General features: G+C 36.2%; 4 protein-coding genes across 5 annotated transcripts; 1 reads left to right on the forward strand and 3 right to left on the reverse strand.

Moving 5' to 3' along the window:
• Positions 1-8,347: 8,347 nt before the first annotated feature.
• LOC147549862 (uncharacterized) lies at positions 8,348-12,909 on the reverse strand. Its single transcript, XM_086668393.1, has 2 exons — positions 11,087-12,909; positions 8,348-10,046 (listed from the first exon to the last, which is right to left on the reverse strand). The coding sequence occupies exon 2, from the start codon at positions 9,956-9,958 to the stop codon at positions 8,348-8,350; it is 1,611 nt and encodes a 536-aa protein (XP_086524519.1). The 5' UTR covers positions 9,959-10,046; positions 11,087-12,909.
• Positions 12,910-13,651: 742 nt separating this feature from the next.
• Positions 13,652-14,131, reverse strand: LOC147549863 (uncharacterized). The gene has a single exon (XM_086668394.1). The coding sequence runs from the start codon at positions 14,129-14,131 to the stop codon at positions 13,652-13,654; it is 480 nt and encodes a 159-aa protein (XP_086524520.1).
• Positions 14,132-16,929: 2,798 nt separating this feature from the next.
• On the forward strand, positions 16,930-17,874 carry LOC147549864 (myelin transcription factor). Its single transcript, XM_086670410.1, has 2 exons — positions 16,930-17,504; positions 17,603-17,874. Exons 1-2 carry the CDS (start codon positions 17,046-17,048, stop codon positions 17,765-17,767), a joined length of 624 nt encoding a protein of 207 aa, XP_086526536.1. The 5' UTR covers positions 16,930-17,045; the 3' UTR covers positions 17,768-17,874.
• A 689-nt stretch (positions 17,875-18,563) lies between these two features.
• LOC147549865 (transcription elongation factor TFIIS-like) lies at positions 18,564-22,197 on the reverse strand. Of its 2 annotated transcripts, XM_086670408.1 has the most exons (3): positions 22,137-22,197; positions 21,700-21,914; positions 18,564-19,768 (listed from the first exon to the last, which is right to left on the reverse strand). In XM_086670408.1, the coding sequence occupies exons 2-3, from the start codon at positions 21,862-21,864 to the stop codon at positions 18,821-18,823; spliced, it is 1,113 nt and encodes a 370-aa protein (XP_086526534.1). In that variant the 5' UTR covers positions 21,865-21,914; positions 22,137-22,197; the 3' UTR covers positions 18,564-18,820. The 2 variants fall into 2 exon arrangements, with proteins under 2 accessions (XP_086526534.1, XP_086526535.1); XM_086670409.1 differs by lacking the exon at positions 22,137-22,197 and having other exon boundaries at positions 21,700-22,041.

Consider the following 22,197-nt stretch of genomic DNA (forward strand, 5'->3'; position numbering starts at 1 on the left):
GCAGACTGGCAAATATAAAAAAAGATTATGCAGTGTATAATCTGTCAAGTGATCTTTCCAGTCCCCAGAATAGATCACGACACACACTGATTTTTTACATCAACTAAAGGCAAATGTCACTTGGAAGAGTGAACTTATCCAATTGCCTTCTTAATTTTTAGCATGAAGGGAGCGGCTAATAGCACCGGCTAAAATTGTTGTTAGCATCCGGATGATGAGACTGAATAAGGTCAATCTCGTTTAACCCCCAAACACCTATTAGCACCCGGGCACCGATCGATCCGTCCGAAACCTAAAACAAAGCTTCGGATTCAGATCAATCTGAGACCAGTCCGTGAGTAGGGTCTCGAGAATATTTTTATCGGTGGTTTCAGATCAAGGTTCTTTCTCTCTCTAACTCCTTATCATAGATCGAGGTTGGTTTGAAATCAAAGTTTTTTTCATAATTGTCTTTCTCTCTCTAGAATAAATTATTTATCTCTCTAACTCCTCATTGTTGATTGATGATGATGGATTTAGAAACAAAGTTATTTTCATGATAAAGTGTTAATGATGATTCGAAGAAGGAGAGGCGAAGCAGAATGAGAAGAAGAAGGATTGGGTGTCTGGGTGCCTCCCTAGTAGGCACCTAGTCCATATCGCGTGGCTATAGACACCAAGGGATAACAATAATTTTAGCGGGTGCTATTAGCCGCTCCCTAGCATGAATGAGGGATAAATAATAAGTTTGTTAGGCTTTAGGCCCCTCTCAATAGTAGTTTAACTTCGGTGGTTATCGTGCGTGCTTATCACACCTTGATGATGTATCAAAGTCACCTAATCACTAACGTAGATGGTAGTCCATTTCCAAAATAATAATAATAATAATAAGTTAATATTGTCCCGAGGAGGGTGCTGCTATCAGCACTTGCCCTAACGACTCTTAGCAGGCGGATCTATTAGAAGGCAGCCCCATATTATACTTTTTCTCTAAACACCCGCTTGAAGAGCGTTCGTTGACTTAACTAGAAGAGTAAAGTTGTTGGACCGGCAGTTATTCTTTTTTAGTTAAACCGCGTCCATCTAGTTCATCTTCTTTCCTCCTCCATTTATCTTATTTTTCTTCTTACAAATCTTGTGAAGTACACTCCTTCTTCGTTTTTAGTGAGTTTAATCACCCAATAACCCAATACCTTATTATTTGAAGAAAGTAGACAAAAAGGACTTGATTACAGGCACCATTAAAAAAATTCTATAATCTGAACTACTCGGATTAGACCCGTATTTGTGATGTGAAACGAACTATTCAATCCGAAGGATTGAGATGACTCAGACATTCGAGTCTTTCATTTCTCTTATATTTCTTCTTCTTCTTCTTCTTCAAAATCATAATTTTTGAGATTTAAAACCCAACCATCAACCATTGAAACCAACACCATTAAAACTTTACAAACTAATAATAAGAACTCAAGAATCAACAAAAATTTTTAAGAACAAGAGCCACAACTCCACCGTTTCTGTCCGGACTAGTTTAACACCAGAATCCTCAAAAACTCCTAGATGGTACCAACTCAAAGATCTTGAGCGTTTTAATATTTTGAACCTTCAAGAAAGTCCATTTCTCTTATTACGTTTTATTGTTAATCTTTAGACATTTGTAAACTTTTTAAGTTATTTTAGTAGTTTTTTAGGTTCTCTGTGAAGTGAAAGATTAGTAGAGAGAGAAGTTGTGGTTTTTCTTATTATCAATCAAAGAGAGAGAATCTCTTTATATACAAGCAGAGTGAGGGAGACGAAGGTTGTTATAGAGAGAGAAAGTTTGTTAACAAACTTTCCCACTCATAACAGAAAAATGAAAAAGAGGAAAAGACCATAATACCCCTGGTCGACTTATTCTTACACTCCCATTACACTGATATCTCTTCTCTCTAACATACTCGATATACTTACACTCCTATTACACTATCTTCTCTTCTCTCTAACTCAATCTTCAATTATATCTCTAACACTCCCCCTCAAGCTGAAGAAGAAGTGATCTTCATCAGGTTGTTAATGAGAGAGAGAAATAAAGGATTAGATAAGCCCTTAGTAAACACATCTGCAAGTTGAAGATGAGATGGAACAAAATCAAGTCGAAGAGCACCATTAGAGACTAAATCTCGAACAAAGTGATAATCTATCTCCACATGCTTGGTGCGAGCATGAAATACTGGATTTGTAGCCAAATGTCGAGCCCCCAAGTTATCACATTTCAGCACAAATGGTTTTGAAACAGAAATTCCCAATTCAGCCAAAACATATGATAACCACAATAGCTCAGAAGTAGCCACAGCTAGAGCCTTATACTCAGCCTCTGTACTTGATCTAGCTACAGTAGGCTGTTTCTTAGAACACCAGGCCACCAAAGTATCTCCAAGAAAAACACAGTAGCCACAAGTAGATCTCCTGGAATCAGGACAACCTGCCCAATCTGAATCACTATAAGCAGTGAGAGAAGTAATATCCCCTGGTTTGATTGAAATACCAGACCCAAGAGTGCCTTTTATGTATCTGAAAATTCTCTTAACCATTTGGAGATGAACATCTCTTGGTTCCTTCAAAAATTGAGCTACATAGTTCACTCCAAAAGCTATATCAGGCCTAGTCATTGTGAGGTACTGAAGACCACCCACAAGACTCCTATAATGAGTAGGATCATCTAAGAGAACACCATCAGCCTGAGAAAGCCTCTTCCCAAATGGAATTGGAGTAGCAAATGATTTAGACTCAAGAAGATCTGCCTTCTGAAGAAGCTCCAAAGTGTACTTATTTTGAGTAAGTAACAACTCAGAAGAAGAGTTGCCTGTAACTTCAATTCCAAGAAAATAATGAAGTGTTCCCAAATCTTTCATGGCAAACTCACTATGTAGAGACAAGATTAAGGAGTTAACCATTTCAGTAGATGAACCAGTTAGAATTATATCATCTACATAGAGAAGTAAGACCAAAGTGACACCTGTGGCCTGAAACACAAACATTGAGTGGTCTGTGGCACTCTTTTGAAAACCATAATCAAGCAAGAAGGTAGCAAATCTTGTGTACCAGGCTCTTGGAGCCTGCTTGAGTCCATATAAGGACTTATGAAGATGACATACCCAATCTTTCTTAGATGCTTCTGTAAATCCAGGAGGTTGTGCCATAAAGACATCCTCATCTAATACACCATGTAAGAATGCATTTGATACATCTAGCTGTTTTATAGACCATTGATTTGTAACAGCAATGGTGAGAACAGCTCTAATGGTGGAAAATTTCACAACTGGGCTAAAAGTTTCAGAATAGTCAAGACCATCCAATTGATGAAACCCTTTGGCTACAAGTCGAGCCTTGTACCTTTCTATACTGCCATCTGACTTGAGTTTGGTCTTAAAAACCCACTTACAACCCAAGATATTCATAGAGTCCTGTTTAGGAACTAGAGACCAAGTGTTGTTATGATGTAAAGCATCAATTTCATCTTTCATTGCTTGCATCCACTCAGGAGATTTGGATGCTTGAGTAAAGCAAGTAGGGTCTGTGGGTATGTCAAGTAAGGCTAGAAAACACTGAGGTAAGGGATGACACACAGAGTGATAAGTAACAAAGTCTTCTAGGTTTCTAGGCCTTAGAGCACCAGTCCTTGATCTAGTTGTCATAGGATGTATAGGAGCAGGGTTAGGAATAGCAGAAGTATTAGTGGTGCTACACTCACCTATATGATGTATTGAATTAGTAAAAGGTGAAGGAGAAGGCTCTTGAGGCTGAATTTGAGGAGCAGGAGAAGAAGAGATAGGAAACTCAGTTTAACAAAGGGTAGAACAACCTGTGCTGATTTAGGTGATGGTTGGGTAGAAGAAGATAACACAATTTGCTCAGCAAAGGGAAATGATTCCTCATCAAATATCACATTCCTTGAAATATAAATTCTAGCAGTAGAAGGATCAAGGCACTTGTACCCTTTGTGAATCAAGCTATAACCCAAAAATACACACTTTACAGATTTTGGAGATAGTTTATCTTGTCTAGTTGATGCTAAGTGAGGATAGCAGGTGCAACCAAACACTTTTAGAAAAGAGTAATCAGGATGAGTAGAGAAAAGTACCTCATAAGGAGACTTTTGAGCAAGTACCTTGGAAGGAAGTCTATTGATCACATAAGCAGCAGCCTCAAAAGCATCAAACCAATATGATTTTGGAAGGGAAGCTTGAAATGAAAAAGTATTACCAACTTCTGTAATTTGTCTATTCTTCCTCTCAGCAGTACCATTTTGCTGAGGTGTATAAGGACAAGAACACCTTAACAAGATCCCATTCTCATCTAAATACTTTTTGAAGTCACCTTTAGAGAGTTCAGGTGCCCCATCACTTTGAAACATCTTAATAGAAGTAGATAAGAGTTTCTCATATGTAAGTTTGAACTGCTTAAAGCAATCCACACTCTCTGATCTTTGCCTCATAGGATATATCCAAAAGTATTTACTAAAATCATCAACAAATAGTATATAGTATCTAGTGCCATTAACTGTCTCCACAGGTGCTGGACCCCAGACATCACAGTGGATCATTTCAAGAGGAGATGAAGAACTACTAGTGGATAGAGAGAAGGGCTGACACTTACTCTTGCCTAATTGACAAGAGTGACAGACTTTCACAAAGTCTGTAGAGTCTAATTGAATAAGCCCTTTTGAATTCAGTTTTTCCAAGACACCTCTAGCAGTATGACCAAATCTCTTATGCCATAAGGAGGGAGAAGCTGATAAGACAGCAGTAAGACCCAATGGTACAACCTCAGATTGACATTCAATAGGATAAAGATTATTGATCATTGGACCTTCTGTAAGAATATCACTAGATAAGAGATCCTTGATGCTATAACCCCAAGGGAAAAATTCGACAGAACAATCATTATCCTTAGTGAATTTGGCAATAGAGAGTAAATTTTTCTTTAAATGAGGAACCACTAGTATATTCTGTAAATCAAAATCATGAGTTGAGGTGTTCAAAGTTGCATTTCCAGTGCACACTATAGGTATTGAAGAGCCACTCCCTACCATTACAGACTCATGACCAAGATAAGGAGAAGTTTTATCTAGTACCTTAGAATCATTTGTCATATGGCTTGAAGCTCCTGAATCAGCAAGCCAGACTTTTGAAGAAGAAACAGTAGTAGCAGCCATATGACACTCTTCAATAGCAACATTACACTCTTCTTGAGATGTTTCTGTATTATCTTCCACACTTGGTAAAGAAGAATTTGTATTATCTTCAATATGAAGGCCAGCAAAGTTTGGAGAATTCAGAGGTGTTGATGGTGTATATCTGAATCTGCACTTACTTGCTAAGTGACCCCATTTATGACAAATACCACAAGGTATGGAAGTAAAATCAAAATTTACTGCTTTCTTATTCATAAGTGGATGTCTAGACTGTTGTTGTTGTGAATTTGATGTTGATTGTTGAATCTGATTCTGATTTTTAAGACTTTGAGTCTGCACAGAATCAGATTTGTGTGTCTGATTTGATTTAGATTGATATGAACCTTGTCTGAAAGGTTTTTGATTTCGTGAATTACTTTGATTAACATAATAAGCTGTTTGTTCAACAGTTTCTTGAGAAAGAAGCCATTGTTCATGATGAAGAAGTTTTGATCTTAATTCAGGAAGATGAATCCTATCTGTTCTATTATCAATAGCTATAACAAATTGACTGAACTTTTTGCCTAATCCAGCTAAAATGATACGAATCATCTCTTTCTCAGAAACTTTATCATTAACAGAAGCTAAAGAATCAGCTAATGATTTTATTCGTCGAAGATAATCATTGACAGAAGCATTACCTCTCTGAATATTCTGAATTTGCCTTCGAAGAAAATCTTGTTTTGCTTCAAATTCTTCAGCATAAACTTCATTTAGATAACTCCAGATCTTGTGTGAAGTAGGAAGCCCTAGAACATCAGCTGAAATTGAATCTGAGAAAGTAGCTTTCAAACATGATTTTACATAATGATCATATTTTCTCCAAGTTTGAAAAGCTGGATTAATAACCTCTCTTCCTTCTGAATCGATAATAGAAGTTTCAGGTTGTGAAATCGATCCATCAACATATCCTATTAGATCGTTACTGATCAAAATCGATTCGAATTGATCACGCCAAACCAGAAAATTGTTTTCATCGAGTTTAATTGAGATGAAATTAGTAATATTGAATGTTAAAGGTTGTGAAGAAGATGAAGACGACGCCATGAATTTCGATTGTTTCTCTCTCTAGATTTTAGATGCGGAAGCAATTTGGAAAACCTAGACGCTCTGATACCATGTGAGAAGTGAAAGATTAGTAGAGAGAGAAGTTGTGGTTTTTCTTATTATCAATCAAAGAGAGAGAATCTCTTTATATACAAGTAGAGTGAGGGAGACGAAGGTTGTTATAGAGAGAGAAAGTTTGTTAACAAACTTTCCCACTCATAACAGAAAAATGAAAAAGACCATAATACCCCTGGTCGACTTATTCTTACACTCCCATTACACTGATATCTCTTCTCTCTAACATACTCGATATACTTACACTCCTATTACACTATCTTCTCTTCTCTCTAACTCAATCTTCAATTATCACTACAAAAAAAGGGCCAAACCGTCCCAAACATAGGAAAACCGTCCCTAATAGAGTATTGGGGACGGTTTTCATCTGTCCCCAAAAGCGGCGTCCCAAATACTATTTGGGACAGATATGGGGACGGATAGCATCTGTCCCAAAGTTATTTTTGGGACGGTTTGTATCTGTCCCTGTATCAACGATTATTAGGGACGACATATATCTGTCCCTAAAAATTTGGCGGGAATTTCCTCTCGTTAGCATTTGGGACAATTAATATCTGTCCCTAAAAATTTGGCGGGAATTTCATCTCGTTAGCATTTGGGACAATTAATATCTGTCCCTAAAGTTTGGCGGGAATTTCATCTCGTTAGCATTTGGGACAATTAATATCTGTCCCCAAAGTTCAGCGGGAATTTCTTCTCGTTAGCATTTGGGACAAATAATAATCGTCCCTATAAGATCGGAGGTGATTTTCTACAACCTATACCTGATACAGTTAATATTGGTCCCTACAAATTGGGTTAAGAGTTCTGCACACAATTGTTAGCATACACAGAAGAGAAAATTTTCCTCAAAAAAATTTTAAGAATCACATATTCACATTAACAAGTTTTAATAAGTCCCCCGAAAAAACACACAAGCCTAGATGAAAAAAAAGGTCAAACTAAAATAAGATAATAGACGAATAACCCTTCCAAATGTTAAACTTATATAAAAAATAAACTACTCTAACTTCATCCTACATCTTGTTTCTCATATTGTAGTGGAAAACTTAAAACCACCATTAGCATATCATCATCTGAGCAGAGCTCCATCCTATCCCTGTGTCATGGTGACAAAAAACAGAAGACAACAAAAGCAATCAGTATATTACCTTTTTCGAATTTAGGACACGACAAATATACAAACATGTAAAACTTCTATAAAATTGTTAAAGAGCAAACATTCACACACAAAATCTTCTTAAAAGCGGTAGCTTCATAATAAGTTCGTGTTTACTATTTTAGTTATCTAACGAGCATACTCTCACGGGATTGCGTTACATTTAGAAGAGAATACATAATAACATCTCATATAGTCCAGGTCACTGTATTACTGCATTAGCTCTAGAAACAACGGTTAATTTTAGTAAAAAACACCAATCATACTGCGACGAAGCAGCAGCTGCAACCCCTTGGCTGTTGCGACGCAGCAGCAGCTGCAGCCAATTGGTATGCTGCGACGCAGCAGCAGCTGTAGCCCCTTGGCATGCTGCGACGCAGCAGCAGTTGCTGCAGCCCCCTTGGGTTGCTGCGCGAAGTAACATCCTCTTGTCTGTTGCATAAGATTAAAATTGTTGTAATTATAAAGTTGTTATAAAGTGGGACATGAAATTGTGACATGAATAACATTATCAGTCAAAGTCTCTAGAACAAGTTACGTGCGCAATGTCATTGTCTAACCAGATATATAATTGAATCCCACGCTTAAATCACATGGTGAGGTTATGTTTCATGCCCCATATGTTTTGGTCTCTCAACACAATCATATATTTATGATTATAATGATAGATATCAAACATAACGACATATACAAAATAAAAGTTTTGTTTCAGTCGTACAAGTAGACACTGTTTTTTGGAAAAGTATGTATATGTACTATACCAAATACCTAGTTAAGAAATGGTTCGATCATATGCCATGACTTGTTTTGAAATAGTTACTAGTGTCTCAATATATTCTGCTAACAAGAAAAATAATATCTCTATTAAAAGATAACTATGCAATATCTCGAGCTTTTTTCCTTTTAGGTCCATTACCTTCCTCATCTACATTACTTTCAGAAGGAATTTTTCCAAATTGGTGTGGAATTCCTCTTAGTAGTTCTACTATTTCTATTCCTGTCAAAGGTACCGGTGCTTCTCTTCTTTCGGTATTTCCATCAAAATCATTCTTCAGTCGCCGAAAGTTATGATCCATAGGCAAAAATCTACGATGGCCCATGTAACATATTTTACCCCCATTTTTTAGATATTTACTACTTGTATTTTTACCACATGTTATGCATGCTAAGTACCCTTTTGTACTCCAACCGGAAAGCATTGCCAAGCCTGGATAATCACTAATTGTGCTGACCACTGCTGCACGCATTTTAAACATTTCCTTCCTTGCTGCGTCATAAGTATCAACCCCATCTTCCCACAACTCTATCAATTCATCAATGAGAGGTCTCATGAAAACATCAATATCATTTCCAGGACTCCTTGGACCAGGTATTAGCAAAGACAAAATCATATGAGGTTGTTTCATGCACAACCATGGTGGTAAATTATAGGGCATTAATACCACCGGCCATGTGCTATGTACAGAACTCATATTTCCAAACGGATTGAATCCGTCTGTTGCTAATGCTAGTCTAACGTTCCTGGGATCAGCAGCGAAACTCGGATATACTTGGTCAAAGTGTTTCCATGCCTCCCCATCTGCCGGGTGTCTGAGCACCCCATCTTTTGTGCGGCCTTCCTCATGCCATCTCATGTCTACTGCAACTTTAGATGTCATATACAAGCGTTTCAACCTAGGTTTTAACGGAAAGTGACGCAAAATCTTTGCAGGAGTTTTTTTATGTGTAATACCACTCTCCTTTACATATCGAGAAGCATTACATACAGTGCAATTTTCTAGATCTGAATTTTCTTTCCAAAATAACATACAGTCATTTGGACATGCATCAATCTTCTTATAATCTAAAGCCATATCCATAACAAGTTTTTTAGCTTGACTGAAAGTCTCTGGCAATGTACACCCTTCGGGAAATGCCTTCTTTAGCAATACAAGTATGTCCGTGAAAATTTTATTGCTAATTCCTCCAAGACATTTGAGTTGCCATAACCTGAAAAGAAATGACAACTTTGTGTAGTTTTTACAACCCGGATACAACTCAGTTTTAGTTTCCTCTAGCAAACTATAAAACTGGCTAGCATCACCATCAATATGTATATTATCGGTTTCTTCTGCATCACCATCTATATCATTACCCACATTTTGAACCCCAAATGCATCGTGCAACATACCTTCTATGTCGTCACCTCCCTCCCCATTGTTGTCATTATTATTAGTCAACGCTTCAGCTTCTAAAGTAGGAGTCTGATCAGAGTTCTCACCGTGAAAATCCCACACCTTATAATTGCTCATAATTCCACGACAGATTAGATGCTCGTAAAGTAAACTTCTATCAACATACTTTACATTAGCACAATCTATGCATGGACATTTTACAACTTTTCCATTAAAAACTCTTCCATGTGTAAAGGCATGTTCGATGAATGTCTTTACACCATCACGATATTCCTTACTCGTCCTACGTTTTTGCATCCAACTCTTATCCATTTCAGAAAAAAAAAATTAACGGTTGAAGACAACCACTGCTTTATCAAACAAAGAGAAATGTTGGTACACAAAGATGAAGAAGAAATCCCTATAAATAAACAAATTTATTATTTAATAATATATATTGAAAATTTGTGAGATGGTAAGAAAACCTCATAACTAAAACTTTATACAGTAATAAAACTATATATGATTGTCTAAAAGAACTATTGGTTTTCACAAACAACATACAAATACGATTAAATCTAGGTAGTCCAACTTGGTCGATTCATCGAGCTACTAATAAGTCGATTAATGTAGTTTGAAAAAAAAACAATCGGCTAAACCCCCCTTGCATTAATGGATTAACCATTCCTTAACAAAACTATAAACATGTCCAGCCAGTCCTGCAATATGATCAGCCCTAGACTAATTAAGAAGCTAACTGGTATGGTGTGACTAAGCAAACTAATTGCGAAATGTTTCCTCATCTAAATCATGCATCGTGATTCGACTCAATGGTTGATTGAAGTCTCGAACTGATTTTGGGTTCATTGAAGCCAGACATACACAAACTAGTTGGATTTTGATTATTAAGTTCTAAACTTCATTAAACAACATATAGAAAATTCTCAAAACTGAACAAGAAATAACATATATCAAATTTCAGATTTCAGAAAAAAAAAATTAAATTTCAATTCAGTAACATCAACCAAATTATAAAGAAGTTCATAAAATAGTTTTCTTTAAACTCGACTACTTCGTTACCATGTACTAATACCCTACTGATATAGATGAACCCAAATAAAAATAACTCAACAACAACAAAAATTTAGATATAGATGAACCCTACTAAACTTGATCAAGTTTGATTCATAAATAAACGATCGATGTTCGGTATGTAGTGATGGTTAAATCAGAGTTATGACCATGAATCTCTATCGATTTCTTAATTTGAAGATAACTAAAAATATAGGAAGATAACAAAAACCAAGAAGATAACAAAAACCAGGAAGATAACAAAAAATGGTAAAAGCAGGAATTTCCTATTGATTTCGATCAATTCAATCTAAACATCTCTTGATAATAGTAGTAACATGAAGATAACAAAAATATAAACATGTTGAAGAGGATGATGTGAATTTTTACCTAATTAATTCCAGAAAACACGGTTAAAACTCCTACGGCGGAACTCTACAGCTCTGAGATCCGCTACAAGTTCTGCATTTGAAACAAATAAAGAACTATTTAGGAATGAATCATAAAGATATGTGGGAGAAGGTCAAAGAAATGTTTGAATGGCTAAAGAGTTTTCTTTCATCAACTATAACCCCAATTTTCATTTCTAGCAAGAAGTCTGTGTATTCTATGTTGGATGAAATACAACATAAAATAGCTATTTAAAAATATTTAAACAACTAAAGAGTTATCTCATCAAAAAAAAAAAAAAACTAAAGAGTTTGTGTCTTTCTTTGGAGGAGAACCTAAACAAATATCTTCCACATATCAAAGACAAGTACTTAATAATATAGGCCTTTTACATATGAAATCGATCACATTAACATAAAGTAGTATAATGCCCCAATCCTACTTGATCAAAAGCATAGAACACAACAAGAGCACATAAACAATGATCAATTGGGGGCTTTTTCACTGATTCTTTTACCCCACTCATATAACTACATATTAAGTAATTGATCTAGTTGAAACAGGCAACACGAGACTTTTTTAATAGTTCACAAGCACATGCATGATGTAATCATCAGAAGGAAAGACATGTAAGCTCGATCTATCCACCTAAAACTGATTCGACATTTAGTAGGTAAAAGTAAAAAATTAAAACCTATGAACTGAGAGCTTGCTTATCGAGCAATGGCCAACTGGGTGACGAATCTAATTTCCAAGTAATCTTGTTCGACAACCCAGCTCAAGGGCTAAATCATTGTGACACGCCTACTAGCTACAAAAACAATCCCTAACACAACATAAAATCTCCAAAACAAATCCTTGCAGAAATTCAGAGCTACTTAAGATTTGGCAGGAAGACTCCTCCAACAATCCCACACTCATCCTTAACCCTAAAATGTAGTCATCTAAAAAAAAGAGCAGCAATATTACTTCTCTAATATAACTGAAATGAACTCCCTTAATACAATTAAAATTTTAATTTAGAAACTGGCATAACCTAGAAAACTAATAAGCACTACAATCATTGCACTTTTATAGAGATTCTCAGTTAACCCCAAGTTAATAATTCTACAAGCTGGTTGTGAAGAAGCCACATAACAGAAGTTATGATTGACTAAGTGATTAAGCAAAGTATCAAACCAAAACCCTAGGGCACAAATATCTTCAATCAAATCTTATAAATTTTCTACTATCTGCCCAATTCACAATCGAATTTGTGGGAAGATAATGTAATTCTACCAATTAATTTGATGAATAATTATTCCAGTACAAAATTATGTGTCTTATGGCTATAATCAATCAACAATGACTGATCCTTTATCCGATAATTCGAATTTCCAGCCCAACATTTTAAGTCTAAATTTTAGTGGTCTTGGTTCAACACCATCATCACTAGTAGTACAGAAGACGAGAGAGAAAGCTACTGTAGTAATTGGTTGAAGTTTGAAATGGGTAATATTTTCGACCTAAATCAGTTCATGTAATCAGCTAGTATGAGCAAACCCTAGAACATGAAGAAGAAGAGGAGGAACACATACCTGTGCAAACCCTAGAAGTAGAAGAAAAGAAATAACCCACACCCAAGAGAGAGAGAGAGAGATTGAAGAAGAAATCAAACAAAGAAATCAAACCTAAGTGTGAAACCAGGAGGAGAAATCTCCTGTCTTCGGTCAAGATAACTCGTTCCTCTTCTTCTCTGTACGTGTTGGTGGTGAGGAGAAAAGAAGAGAGAGAAAAAGGAAAAAAAAGAAAAACAAATTAAAAGGAGGTTTTTTTTTGGGAAAAAAAAAACGAGGGAAGGGTTTTTTGCGCCATTTTTTTATTTGGCCGAAATTTTGCGCCTTTTTTTTAGTTGTGCTCAAAATTGTCCCTATTAAAATATTATTGGGGACAAATAGTAAAAAATTGTCCCTATCTTTAAAATATCAGGGACAGACGTAAAAATGTATGTCCCTATTGGGCGTTTTTTTTGTAGTGTATATCTCTAACATTCTCTTTATGTCACTTCATATTTTCTTTCATTTATTTTAAAATTTTAATGTTATAAATAAGTATGTTATTATCTTCTTTTGACAATGGTCTTATTAGTTTTTAAAATTAAATAGCAAATTTTAATATCATCTATCTTTTTTAAAAATAAAGATACTTATTTTAAATTTTTTAATGATACAAATAAGTGTGTTATTATCTTTTTTATTGCAGCCGTTACAAAAGAATATTTATAACGGTTTTTCAAACATAACGGTTTTGGCGGTTACAAATGTGACGTGTTTTTGTAGTGGTTCTATCTTCTCCTTATTAGTCTTGCATTGCCACTATTATGAGAAAGAAGCCAGTTTTTCTTTACTGAAATCCTCTCGTTGAGTATCTCTGGGGGAACCATTCAAAGAATTCTTCACGCGCCTTACCTTTTTTTGATGAAGTAGGCTTTAGCCTTATTTATTCATTTGAAATTTCAAGTACATTTGTGTTACTCTCCAATTCTAACAAATTCATAATGCAATCAGGAGGTTCTAGTTCCTCCCATTACTTACATAGTTTAAGAGTTAATGTTTCCTTTGCTAAAGTATGAGCAATCTCATTAAGATCTCTAGAAATATGATGAAACTCCACCTTTTCGAATTGTTGTGTTTCACTTTGAATATCCTTGAGTATGTTTCTAATTTGCCAAGGAGCCTTACCATTATTCGTTTGACAAACTTGTATAATCGTGCTTGAATCTCCTTCTATCACCACTCCTCTATGTAAGAGCTTCCTAGCCAATTTCAATCCCATTAAAACAGATTTTGCTTCAGTCTCAAGTGCATTACCTGCATTATAAAATTCGGATTCTGCTGCCACGAATGTATTGTCATAACTCCTTATCACCACAGCTGAAGCTCCATCCCCATTTTTGAATGAGCCATCAACATTAATCCTCACTTCATCCAACATCAAAGTGACCCTTCTTGCTCTTTGTACCTGGGCATAGGTGTGTGTGTTATTTAAGTCTTCTTCTTTCTTCATAAATCATGAACAACTCTACTGCTTCTTTTATAGTTTTCATGACATCGGGTTTTACATTTTCAAATATCTTTTTATTCCTTGCCTTCCAGATTGCCCAAATTAAGTAAGCACTCATCTTCACCCCTTCATCTTCTCCTTTATGTTTGTTCTATCCATTCTTTAATTTTACCTTCTGCGGTGTGATTTTCTTCAAACCGATAACCTAAAGGAGATCGGAACCAAATTTCTTTTGCAAAATGACAATCTTTAAATATATGATTAATATCTTCATCGAAATCTTCACACAGCGGACATAACTTCGCTTCTATATGATTGAAGCGAAGAGCTTTGAGTTTTGTAGGGATTGCATCATTCAACACTCTCCATATAAACACGCGCCTCAATTGAGTGGACATAGATAAATTTTTAACATAGATGACTCTAAGAGCATCTCTAATGCAAAACAAAAAAACTCTAATTGGCTTATGTGTCAAGTCTCAATTGAGATTTTTCTTCCCTATATGGCTAAATTGAATATCCATAATTCAAGTCTTTCTCTAATGCAACACAAAAAATACTCTACTAGTTACACATGTCACGTATACATTTAATAAGAAGAAAGTAGTTGAGAGAGAAAGACTTTCAATTTGTCCTAGAATTAAATTTGATGACTAGGATACTTAAGACTCTCAAAAGAGATCTCAAAAATAGAGTTTGTAATTGAGACTTGTTAATTAAGGGTTATTTTCCAAATAACCCCCAATTTTGTGACCGGTTTCCTGCCTAGCTCCCTACTCTGTCAAAAAATACCCAGATGGCCCCCTTTTCCACTTACTGTTATAACACCGTTAACTAGTCAACATTTCTCTCTCTTCCATCTCGTCACCTCTCTCTGCCACCTCATCGTCTTCTCCGGCAAGGTCGTCGGCCGGTCAATTTTCCGTTCGTCGACCTTCAAATATTACAAAATAATTTTTTTATTTTCTCTCTCCTCTCTCTTTCTACACACTCTGCCGAAGGGATTCCCTTCGCCGAAATGTGTCGAAAGAGAGGTGAGATGATAAGAAAAAGTTTTTGTTTTTTTAGAGAGAGAGGAGAGAGAAAATTAAAAAATATATTTTTTTTAATATTTGAAGGTAGCTGGCTGGAAAATTGGTCGGCCGGAGAAGACGATGAGGTGGCGAGCAGATGAGGTGGCAGAGAGAGGTGATGAGATGGAAGAGAGAGAAATGTTGACTAGTTAACGGTGTTATAACGGTAAGTGAAAAGGGGGCCATATAGGTATTTTTGACAATGTAAGGGGCTAGGCAGGAAACCGGTCACAAAGTTGGGGGCTATTAGGGAAATAACCCTAAAATCAAATGCTTCCACACCATCTTAAGATCTCAATTTAGTTTTGCGTTGGAGAAATTTTTTAAAGAAAAAAAACTCTAAAATTCTAGGTGACACTAACGATTTTAAGATTGAGTCTTGAATTGGAGATAGGGGTGGGAATCGGGCGGGTATGTGCGCCCACGGGTAAAAACACTTCGGGCTCGGGCGGGTCGGGTCGATCTTCTCTTTGGCTATTAGAGTAGTCGGGTAGATCGGACGGGTAATTTTTAATTTTCCTCTGCCCAAAGCCCGCCCACACCCACTAAAGGAGTCGGGTTGTCGGGCAACGGGAGGCTCGGGTATCGGACATAGTTCTTCATCCAAGTCTAAATCATTTTTTTTATTTGTTTGTTTAGGGAATCACTTCATTTTTTCTTTCATATTTTAGTAAATTGTTAATGTTATATATATATATGCTTGTATTTGGTCTTAGTAATAGATTTTGTTTACATATTTGTATTGGTCCTAGTTATAGATCTTGTATAAATAATCAGAAACTCATAGAGAAATGAGATAAAGAAAGAAAGATTAACTAGAGAGAAAGAAAAGGAAGAAAGAGACAGTAGCAGAGTACCAGAACGACAGAAAGAAAAGTGGAAAAGGCAGAAGTTTAGGGGAACGTGGGTGGGGTATATATAATAGAGTAGTGGTGGAGTTATTAACCCTAGATCTAACGGATGAGCGAAATCTTAGAGATCCCTCATCTCACGACATACGTTGTCTCCACCTTATTGAAGATTTGAAGTGAATTTCTTCTTTTAGGCTTCCTAATGGACCACAAATGGGTGGGTATATATAGGCAACCAATCGAGCTTGCTCTATCGGACTCGGGTGTGGGCGGGAGGTTGGACAAGGGGTTTTACCCGCGCCCGCCCACCAAATTTCATCGGGCCGGGCGGGATTTACCCGCAACGAGTAGCGGGTGCCCGCGGTCAGTCATGGGCTCGGGTACCCATGGGCGGTTTCGGGCTCGCGGGCAACATTCCCACCCCTAATTGGAGATGCTCTAAAGTGTCCATCTATTTGTTGTGGCTGCCCTCATGGTCATGTATTGGTTGATCCGACTGCCCCATCTATTTGTGGTGACTGCCCTAATGGTCATATATTGGTTGATCCCACTGCCCCATCTATTTGGGGTGTGGCTGCGCTAATGGTCATGTATTGGTTTGCCCGACTACCCTAATGGTCAAGTTGTAAATGTGTCAAATCCGCCTTGACCGATATGATACTTGCCATGGTCTGTCCATCTGCCCAGCCCGATTCCCACCCCTACATAGCGTGGCTTATCATGACCCAAGAAGGTTTTGGTGTTAAACAAATTCAAAGTTTAAACCCGGCAAAAAGAAAAGAATCTAAAGTTTTATTTTAATATTTTTTTTCGTAAGTCGAGATTTTACCTGCTTTCATTTAAATTAATTAATCCACCTGAAAACCAACATTTATAAATAATAGTAGCCGTTGGCGCTTCCTTCCTTTCAAATTCGAACACTTTCCTCTCTCTTCTCTCTCTCTCTTCTCTCTACACTAATCAATCATCTGTTTCTCTCTCTAAGGAAAAAAAATGCTATCAGCTCGATCTCCAATCATCATCGGAAGCAAGAACCTCAGGCAGAAAGCTGGCCGGATACCCCTTCAACCTAAAAACATTCCAGCCAATCCAGTTAATGAATCTGCAAAGAAAAACCCAAATCAAGACAAGATCGAGATCTCATTAGTTGGAAACTCAGATAAGGAGAATCATCATCATCATCCCATTGATACAACAACACCATCATCACAGATAACTAATAAGGTAATCGAATCAATTGATTCATCACTTGCCGAGGAACTAAGTGTGATAAGAAAGAAGTTTGAAAGACTGAAATTGGAAAAGGAGAAAACAGAGAGAGTATTGAGAGAGAAGGATTTAGTATTAGAGATGGAGATGATTAAGATTGAGGAAAGAGGGGAAAAACAGAGGAGTCTTCAGATTGAAGTTGAGAGGATGTTGAGATTGAATGAACTGAAATCAGTTTGTGTGGTAAGTGAGATCTAAACCTAGATAGATAGAGAGTGTGTGTGTGTGTGTGTGTGTGTATTAATGATCTAACTATTTGTTCTTTGTGATTATTATTACAGGATAGTCCAATGATTCAATCACTAAGAGAACTTGAAGAAGCAAAGAAGATTAAGGAACTTACTCAGTTGGAAGTGGTCAAAATAGAACAAGAGATGAACAACAAACCACAAGTATCAGAAGAAGTGGATCAAAAAGTGGAAAAGAATTCATTTATTTCTACTTAATTTATCTATTTACTTCACTATAGATTTGAAATTTGTCAATGTGTGAGAGTGAAAGGAAGATACTATTAGCTCAATATTTTCCTCCAATTCAGACTCAAATTTATAAACTCTGTCCATCTTTATTTGTTCGGAGCGGGGATCCTTGCCAGGCTTGTATCCAAGCTGAATCACGACCATGGTACGTGGTCAGGCCAGATTTAGAGAGATCTTCCTAAATCTGGCCCGGCCATGAACACCGGCCAGGATTCAAGCCCGTCACTAATTATTACGTAGTCGACCAGGATGGGCCAAGTATCATCGTTCGACCCCATAACCCAAATATGACGCGGTCGGACAGGGAGGGCCAAGTATCATCCTTCACTAGATTATCCTTTCTGTTCCAACTTCCAATAGATAATAAAGAGGGTTGTTCTTTTACAGAGTTAGTCAAGCTATATTGAAACAGAAAGAGCAGTTATTACATGGTCAACAACCAAATGTGTACTCTAGCACAGACCCTCTCTCACTCTCTCTCTCTCTATAATGTTATTCTGTGGAGAAGTACTGAAGATCAGACGCTCCAATAAATAATGGTATAGCAAAAAGAGGAAGACAACAGCAACTATACCCAAACTATGGTGTACTATTTACTATTTAATACTACATAAAACAAGAATCCATGACAAACCAATTTCAGAGATATCACGTTCCTACAAGTTCTTGTTTGAATATAAATAAGTAGTCATAAATAACAAGTTCACAAACTTCACCTGGCAGATAGAGAAGACTCTAACCCTAGAATATATAACTATTAAGATTTAAAAGGAAGAATAGGTTGAAATATTGATTTCTGCTAAGAATCTGTTTAATAATTCAAACACAAAACAAGTACTGAATATTCTCTAAGAACAAGTTAAACCTAGAAAATGTAACATAAAATAAGAGATTTTAATCAGGATATTCAAGGTTCAAATAACAAAACAAAATCATAAAAAGGGGGAGGAGATTGTACTTGATGGATCATCATCTCAAGTGAATGAAATGCACAAGGATGGCATCCTAAAAGGAAGAAATTTAACAAAACTTCCAGTGATTGTTGCAGTTAACACAAGTGACGTAAGTCGTCATGGGTTCATCTGCACTTCGAGTTTGCATTTGATAGTATGTGCATTTCCGTTGCTGACACCTACCACACTTGAATTCATCGGTTGTGGCCTTGGGTTGCTGTCCACGTTCACATTCGAATAACGCTTTCGTTTTGATTCCATCAATCTCTCTCTTCCTTTCGTCACTTGCCATTTCTTCTGGAGTCAGATCAACAAGTGTTGCAGGCTTGATTTCTCCGAGAAGAACTCTTCTTCTTAAATCTGGGTTCTTTGGATCTTTGATATTGAACATTATTGATCTGTATTTAAACTTCTGCGAGCCATTAGAACGCCCCATTTTCTCAAACAGTACTGACTCAACAGAAACAGCTACACGGATTGGGTCACACATTTTTACTTCCTCAATTATTGCTTCATTAGCTTCATTAGCAACTTTAGATAAAGCCTCTGCGAGCAGTTCCCTGACCTTGTCACGTATTGGATCGTTGCATTTAACCATTGAAGTAAACTTTGGTGGGGCAGGTGTGGTTGTTTTGATGCCATTAGACTTCTCTTCTTTTGGAGTCTTTTCGACCTTCACCTCATTCTTTTCGACCTTTCGCTCCACTTTGATGTTGGATCTTGAAACATTTTCAGATTTGACCTTTGCTCCCTGATCACTTTTCTGAATTCTTAGAGTTTCAGATTTTGAGACCTCCATCTTTACAGAACCAGTCTTTTCGTTCTTCTCCACCGTAACCGTTTTCGACTTAGAAACTTGGACACTTTGAGAAGTTTTCTTGTCTAAGCTTCCATTTTTCTTATTTTTTGCAGTTTCTTCCATGACTATTCCTTTCCAAATCTCAAGTAGATCAGAGGCCTTGGCCTGAATATTCTCTCTTGGATGCTTTGTGAGATTTCGGAGACGTTTACCAACCTACATAAAAATTTTGACCATATAAAGGAAAAGTTTAGAGATAAATTTAGAGGAACAAATAACTTGATTTACTGCACAAATGTGCCAAAAAAGCATACTGATTGATTATTGTAGAAAAATTGAAAGCTATAGCCTATAAACTTAACACATCTCGCTTTATAGATAAGTGTGATTGTTTCATGTGAAATAGAGCTATAATATCTCTTAAAACAAGATATATATCTAAGAGAAGGCATAATTATGTAACACAATTAGAACATTCTCACTCTTTTCCAATTCCAATAGTAGAGAACTAAGTCAACGCTGACATATGGTTCCACTCACAAAATTAATGACTCACTGTAGACAGTACAGACAACAGCAAATTATCACAACATATGATAACCTTCCAAAAGACAGTGATTACCATTCTCATAAACCATAAGACGGGGTTTCCTTATAAGCGACATTAAACTATATAAATCTGAATCACCTTCGAGAAAACAAGATATGTGATATATGTTGGGACCAAACATATTTAGTTCTTTTTCGAGATTCCGTTATAAGTTTTATCCACATACATTCCATATTTCCATTAGTTAGGTCATACTGGATCTAATCTGCATTTATTCGACACCACCGAGGATACTTGAAGTACGTGGTTGTAATCCCTATATTTCATATGTCAGAACAACCAAATTTATAAGGAGAGTAATGCTACAAAAACGTGTAAATTATAATAATAACTACCAACAAAAGCCGCATTTATGAACTATATTGTAGTAACTATAATCATATCATATTTCAAGGCATTACCTAAGATGACCTGACATTATTTGTCATAATACTAATATTAAACAGTTCACCGGTATTTAACAGAATAGCGAAATAAGCATAAGAGAACAGAGTGGCTGCTATCGGACTCAATGAACCGAATGCTGGGTTGATTCAGTTTTCTGTTTTCATTGCTTTTCTATTAAAATCCTGTCTATCGTGATTGTAGATATCTACCCGAAAGCCGGAAGATTCGATTATTTTCCAATTGAAAATGGATTTCTTGTAAACCAATTAGGCAATTACTCTACAGTCTATACTTGTCGGTAGCATTTACTGATCCTCATATTCAAGCACATTCTTCGTAAGTGGATCAAATTACCACTTTAGATATGGTACTTGTGTTGGATTACAGGATTCACTCGTTTCTAAAAGTCAAATAGTTAACAAAAAATATTACGTCCAGTACTTTGTTTCCTAGAATGCAATAAGATCGTGTATTTTCTAGAACTACTATAAAAGATACAATAAAAATAAAACCGGAAAATACTAGTCCTTATGAACTCTGAGTCTCTGACTTTAACAACTTAACACACTAGAAATATATTTGATTATCTTCAAAACCTAAGCCGTTTATTGTACCTTTGGCATAAATAACACAAATTTTAAGTCACTGTTTTTCGAAAAAGTACTCTTTCCCTACGACATGTTCAGAGTTATAATGGAGGAAATGAAAAATGTATACTTTACATGAAACGAAAACACTATTAAATCCTTATTTCACGCAACAATAGTTGAAATTTATCATGAATGCCTTATTAGGATCTGATATTTTTCACCAAGTAATACTACCATTTGTTTGATTGCTAATAGTTAGATATTCCCCCAAAACTCAAGCTTTATGAACCCTATTTCTCTAAAACGTATTTCTACTCTACCTGACTCATAATGCACAAATTAAGAATAGTGTCCTGAAAAAATCTCTTTTTTTTATCAATTCATATCTGTTTCAAATAAACCCCAAACATTTGTCACAAAAAATACCCTAAAAAATTGGTACCAGCTATATGTTTCCCTGTGAATGTAATGCAACCAAGAACATAGACTTTTGAAACCCTAAAACGAGAATTGAATCTAAAAAGTCTTCCAAGATGAAACAAAATAAACAAATTACTTACCTGGGTAGCAACAAGAACTTGCATGGTGACAGGAAATTTCTTTAGCTCTTCCAATGCATCAACACATCGATCTTCCTCCGGACCACCAGTCGCAACTCCATCTACCGCCGCAGCGTCGGCTGCCTTTTTGGCAGATTCAAACAGCTCAAGAAGCTCTTTTTCCATGGATTTCCAGAACTGTGATGATAAACCCTAATAATAAATTTGCAACCTTTCTGAACGAATGATAAAGATAATGAATTAGAACCCTTTTAATTAGAATCTTATAGATAAATTTTCGTAACTAGAAAACAAATGAGAAGAAATAGAAACCCTAGAAATTTAGAAAGAGAGAGGAATAGTAAGAAAGGTTGAATTTGTTTGAGAGATGAGATAAAATGGAAACAAAATAAGTTTTACAGTGAATCTAAGAGATGTTAGAGAGAGAAAAAGCGAACCTCTGTTTACCCTATATTGTGTCGGAAGGGGATACAGAATTTTGCTTTGTATCCTTAGATT

The sequence above is a fragment of the Eschscholzia californica genome, unplaced genomic scaffold, assembly GCF_041429995.1.
Source record: "Eschscholzia californica isolate CP2 unplaced genomic scaffold, dmEscCali1.0.p SCAF_3, whole genome shotgun sequence".
Lineage (NCBI taxonomy): Eukaryota > Viridiplantae > Streptophyta > Magnoliopsida > Ranunculales > Papaveraceae > Eschscholzia > Eschscholzia californica.

What these genes read in the sequence shown, in the direction of transcription:
- LOC147549862 (XM_086668393.1), bottom strand. Translation starts at nt 9,958, where the DNA reads ATGGATAAGAGTTGGATGCAAAAACGTAGGACGAGTAAGGAATATCGT.
- LOC147549864 (XM_086670410.1), top strand. Translation starts at nt 17,046, where the DNA reads ATGCTATCAGCTCGATCTCCAATCATCATCGGAAGCAAGAACCTCAGG. An exon ending in AACTGAAATCAGTTTGTGTG is followed by an intron (nt 17,505 to 17,602) that starts GTAAGTGAGATC and finishes TTATTATTACAG; the next exon opens with GATAGTCCAATGATTCAATC.
- LOC147549863 (XM_086668394.1), bottom strand. Translation starts at nt 14,131, where the DNA reads ATGAAGAAAGAAGAAGACTTAAATAACACACACACCTATGCCCAGGTA.
- LOC147549865 (XM_086670408.1), bottom strand. Translation starts at nt 21,864, where the DNA reads ATGGAAAAAGAGCTTCTTGAGCTGTTTGAATCTGCCAAAAAGGCAGCC. An exon ending in AAGTTCTTGTTGCTACCCAG is followed by an intron (nt 19,769 to 21,699) that starts GTAAGTAATTTG and finishes ATTTTTATGTAG; the next exon opens with GTTGGTAAACGTCTCCGAAA.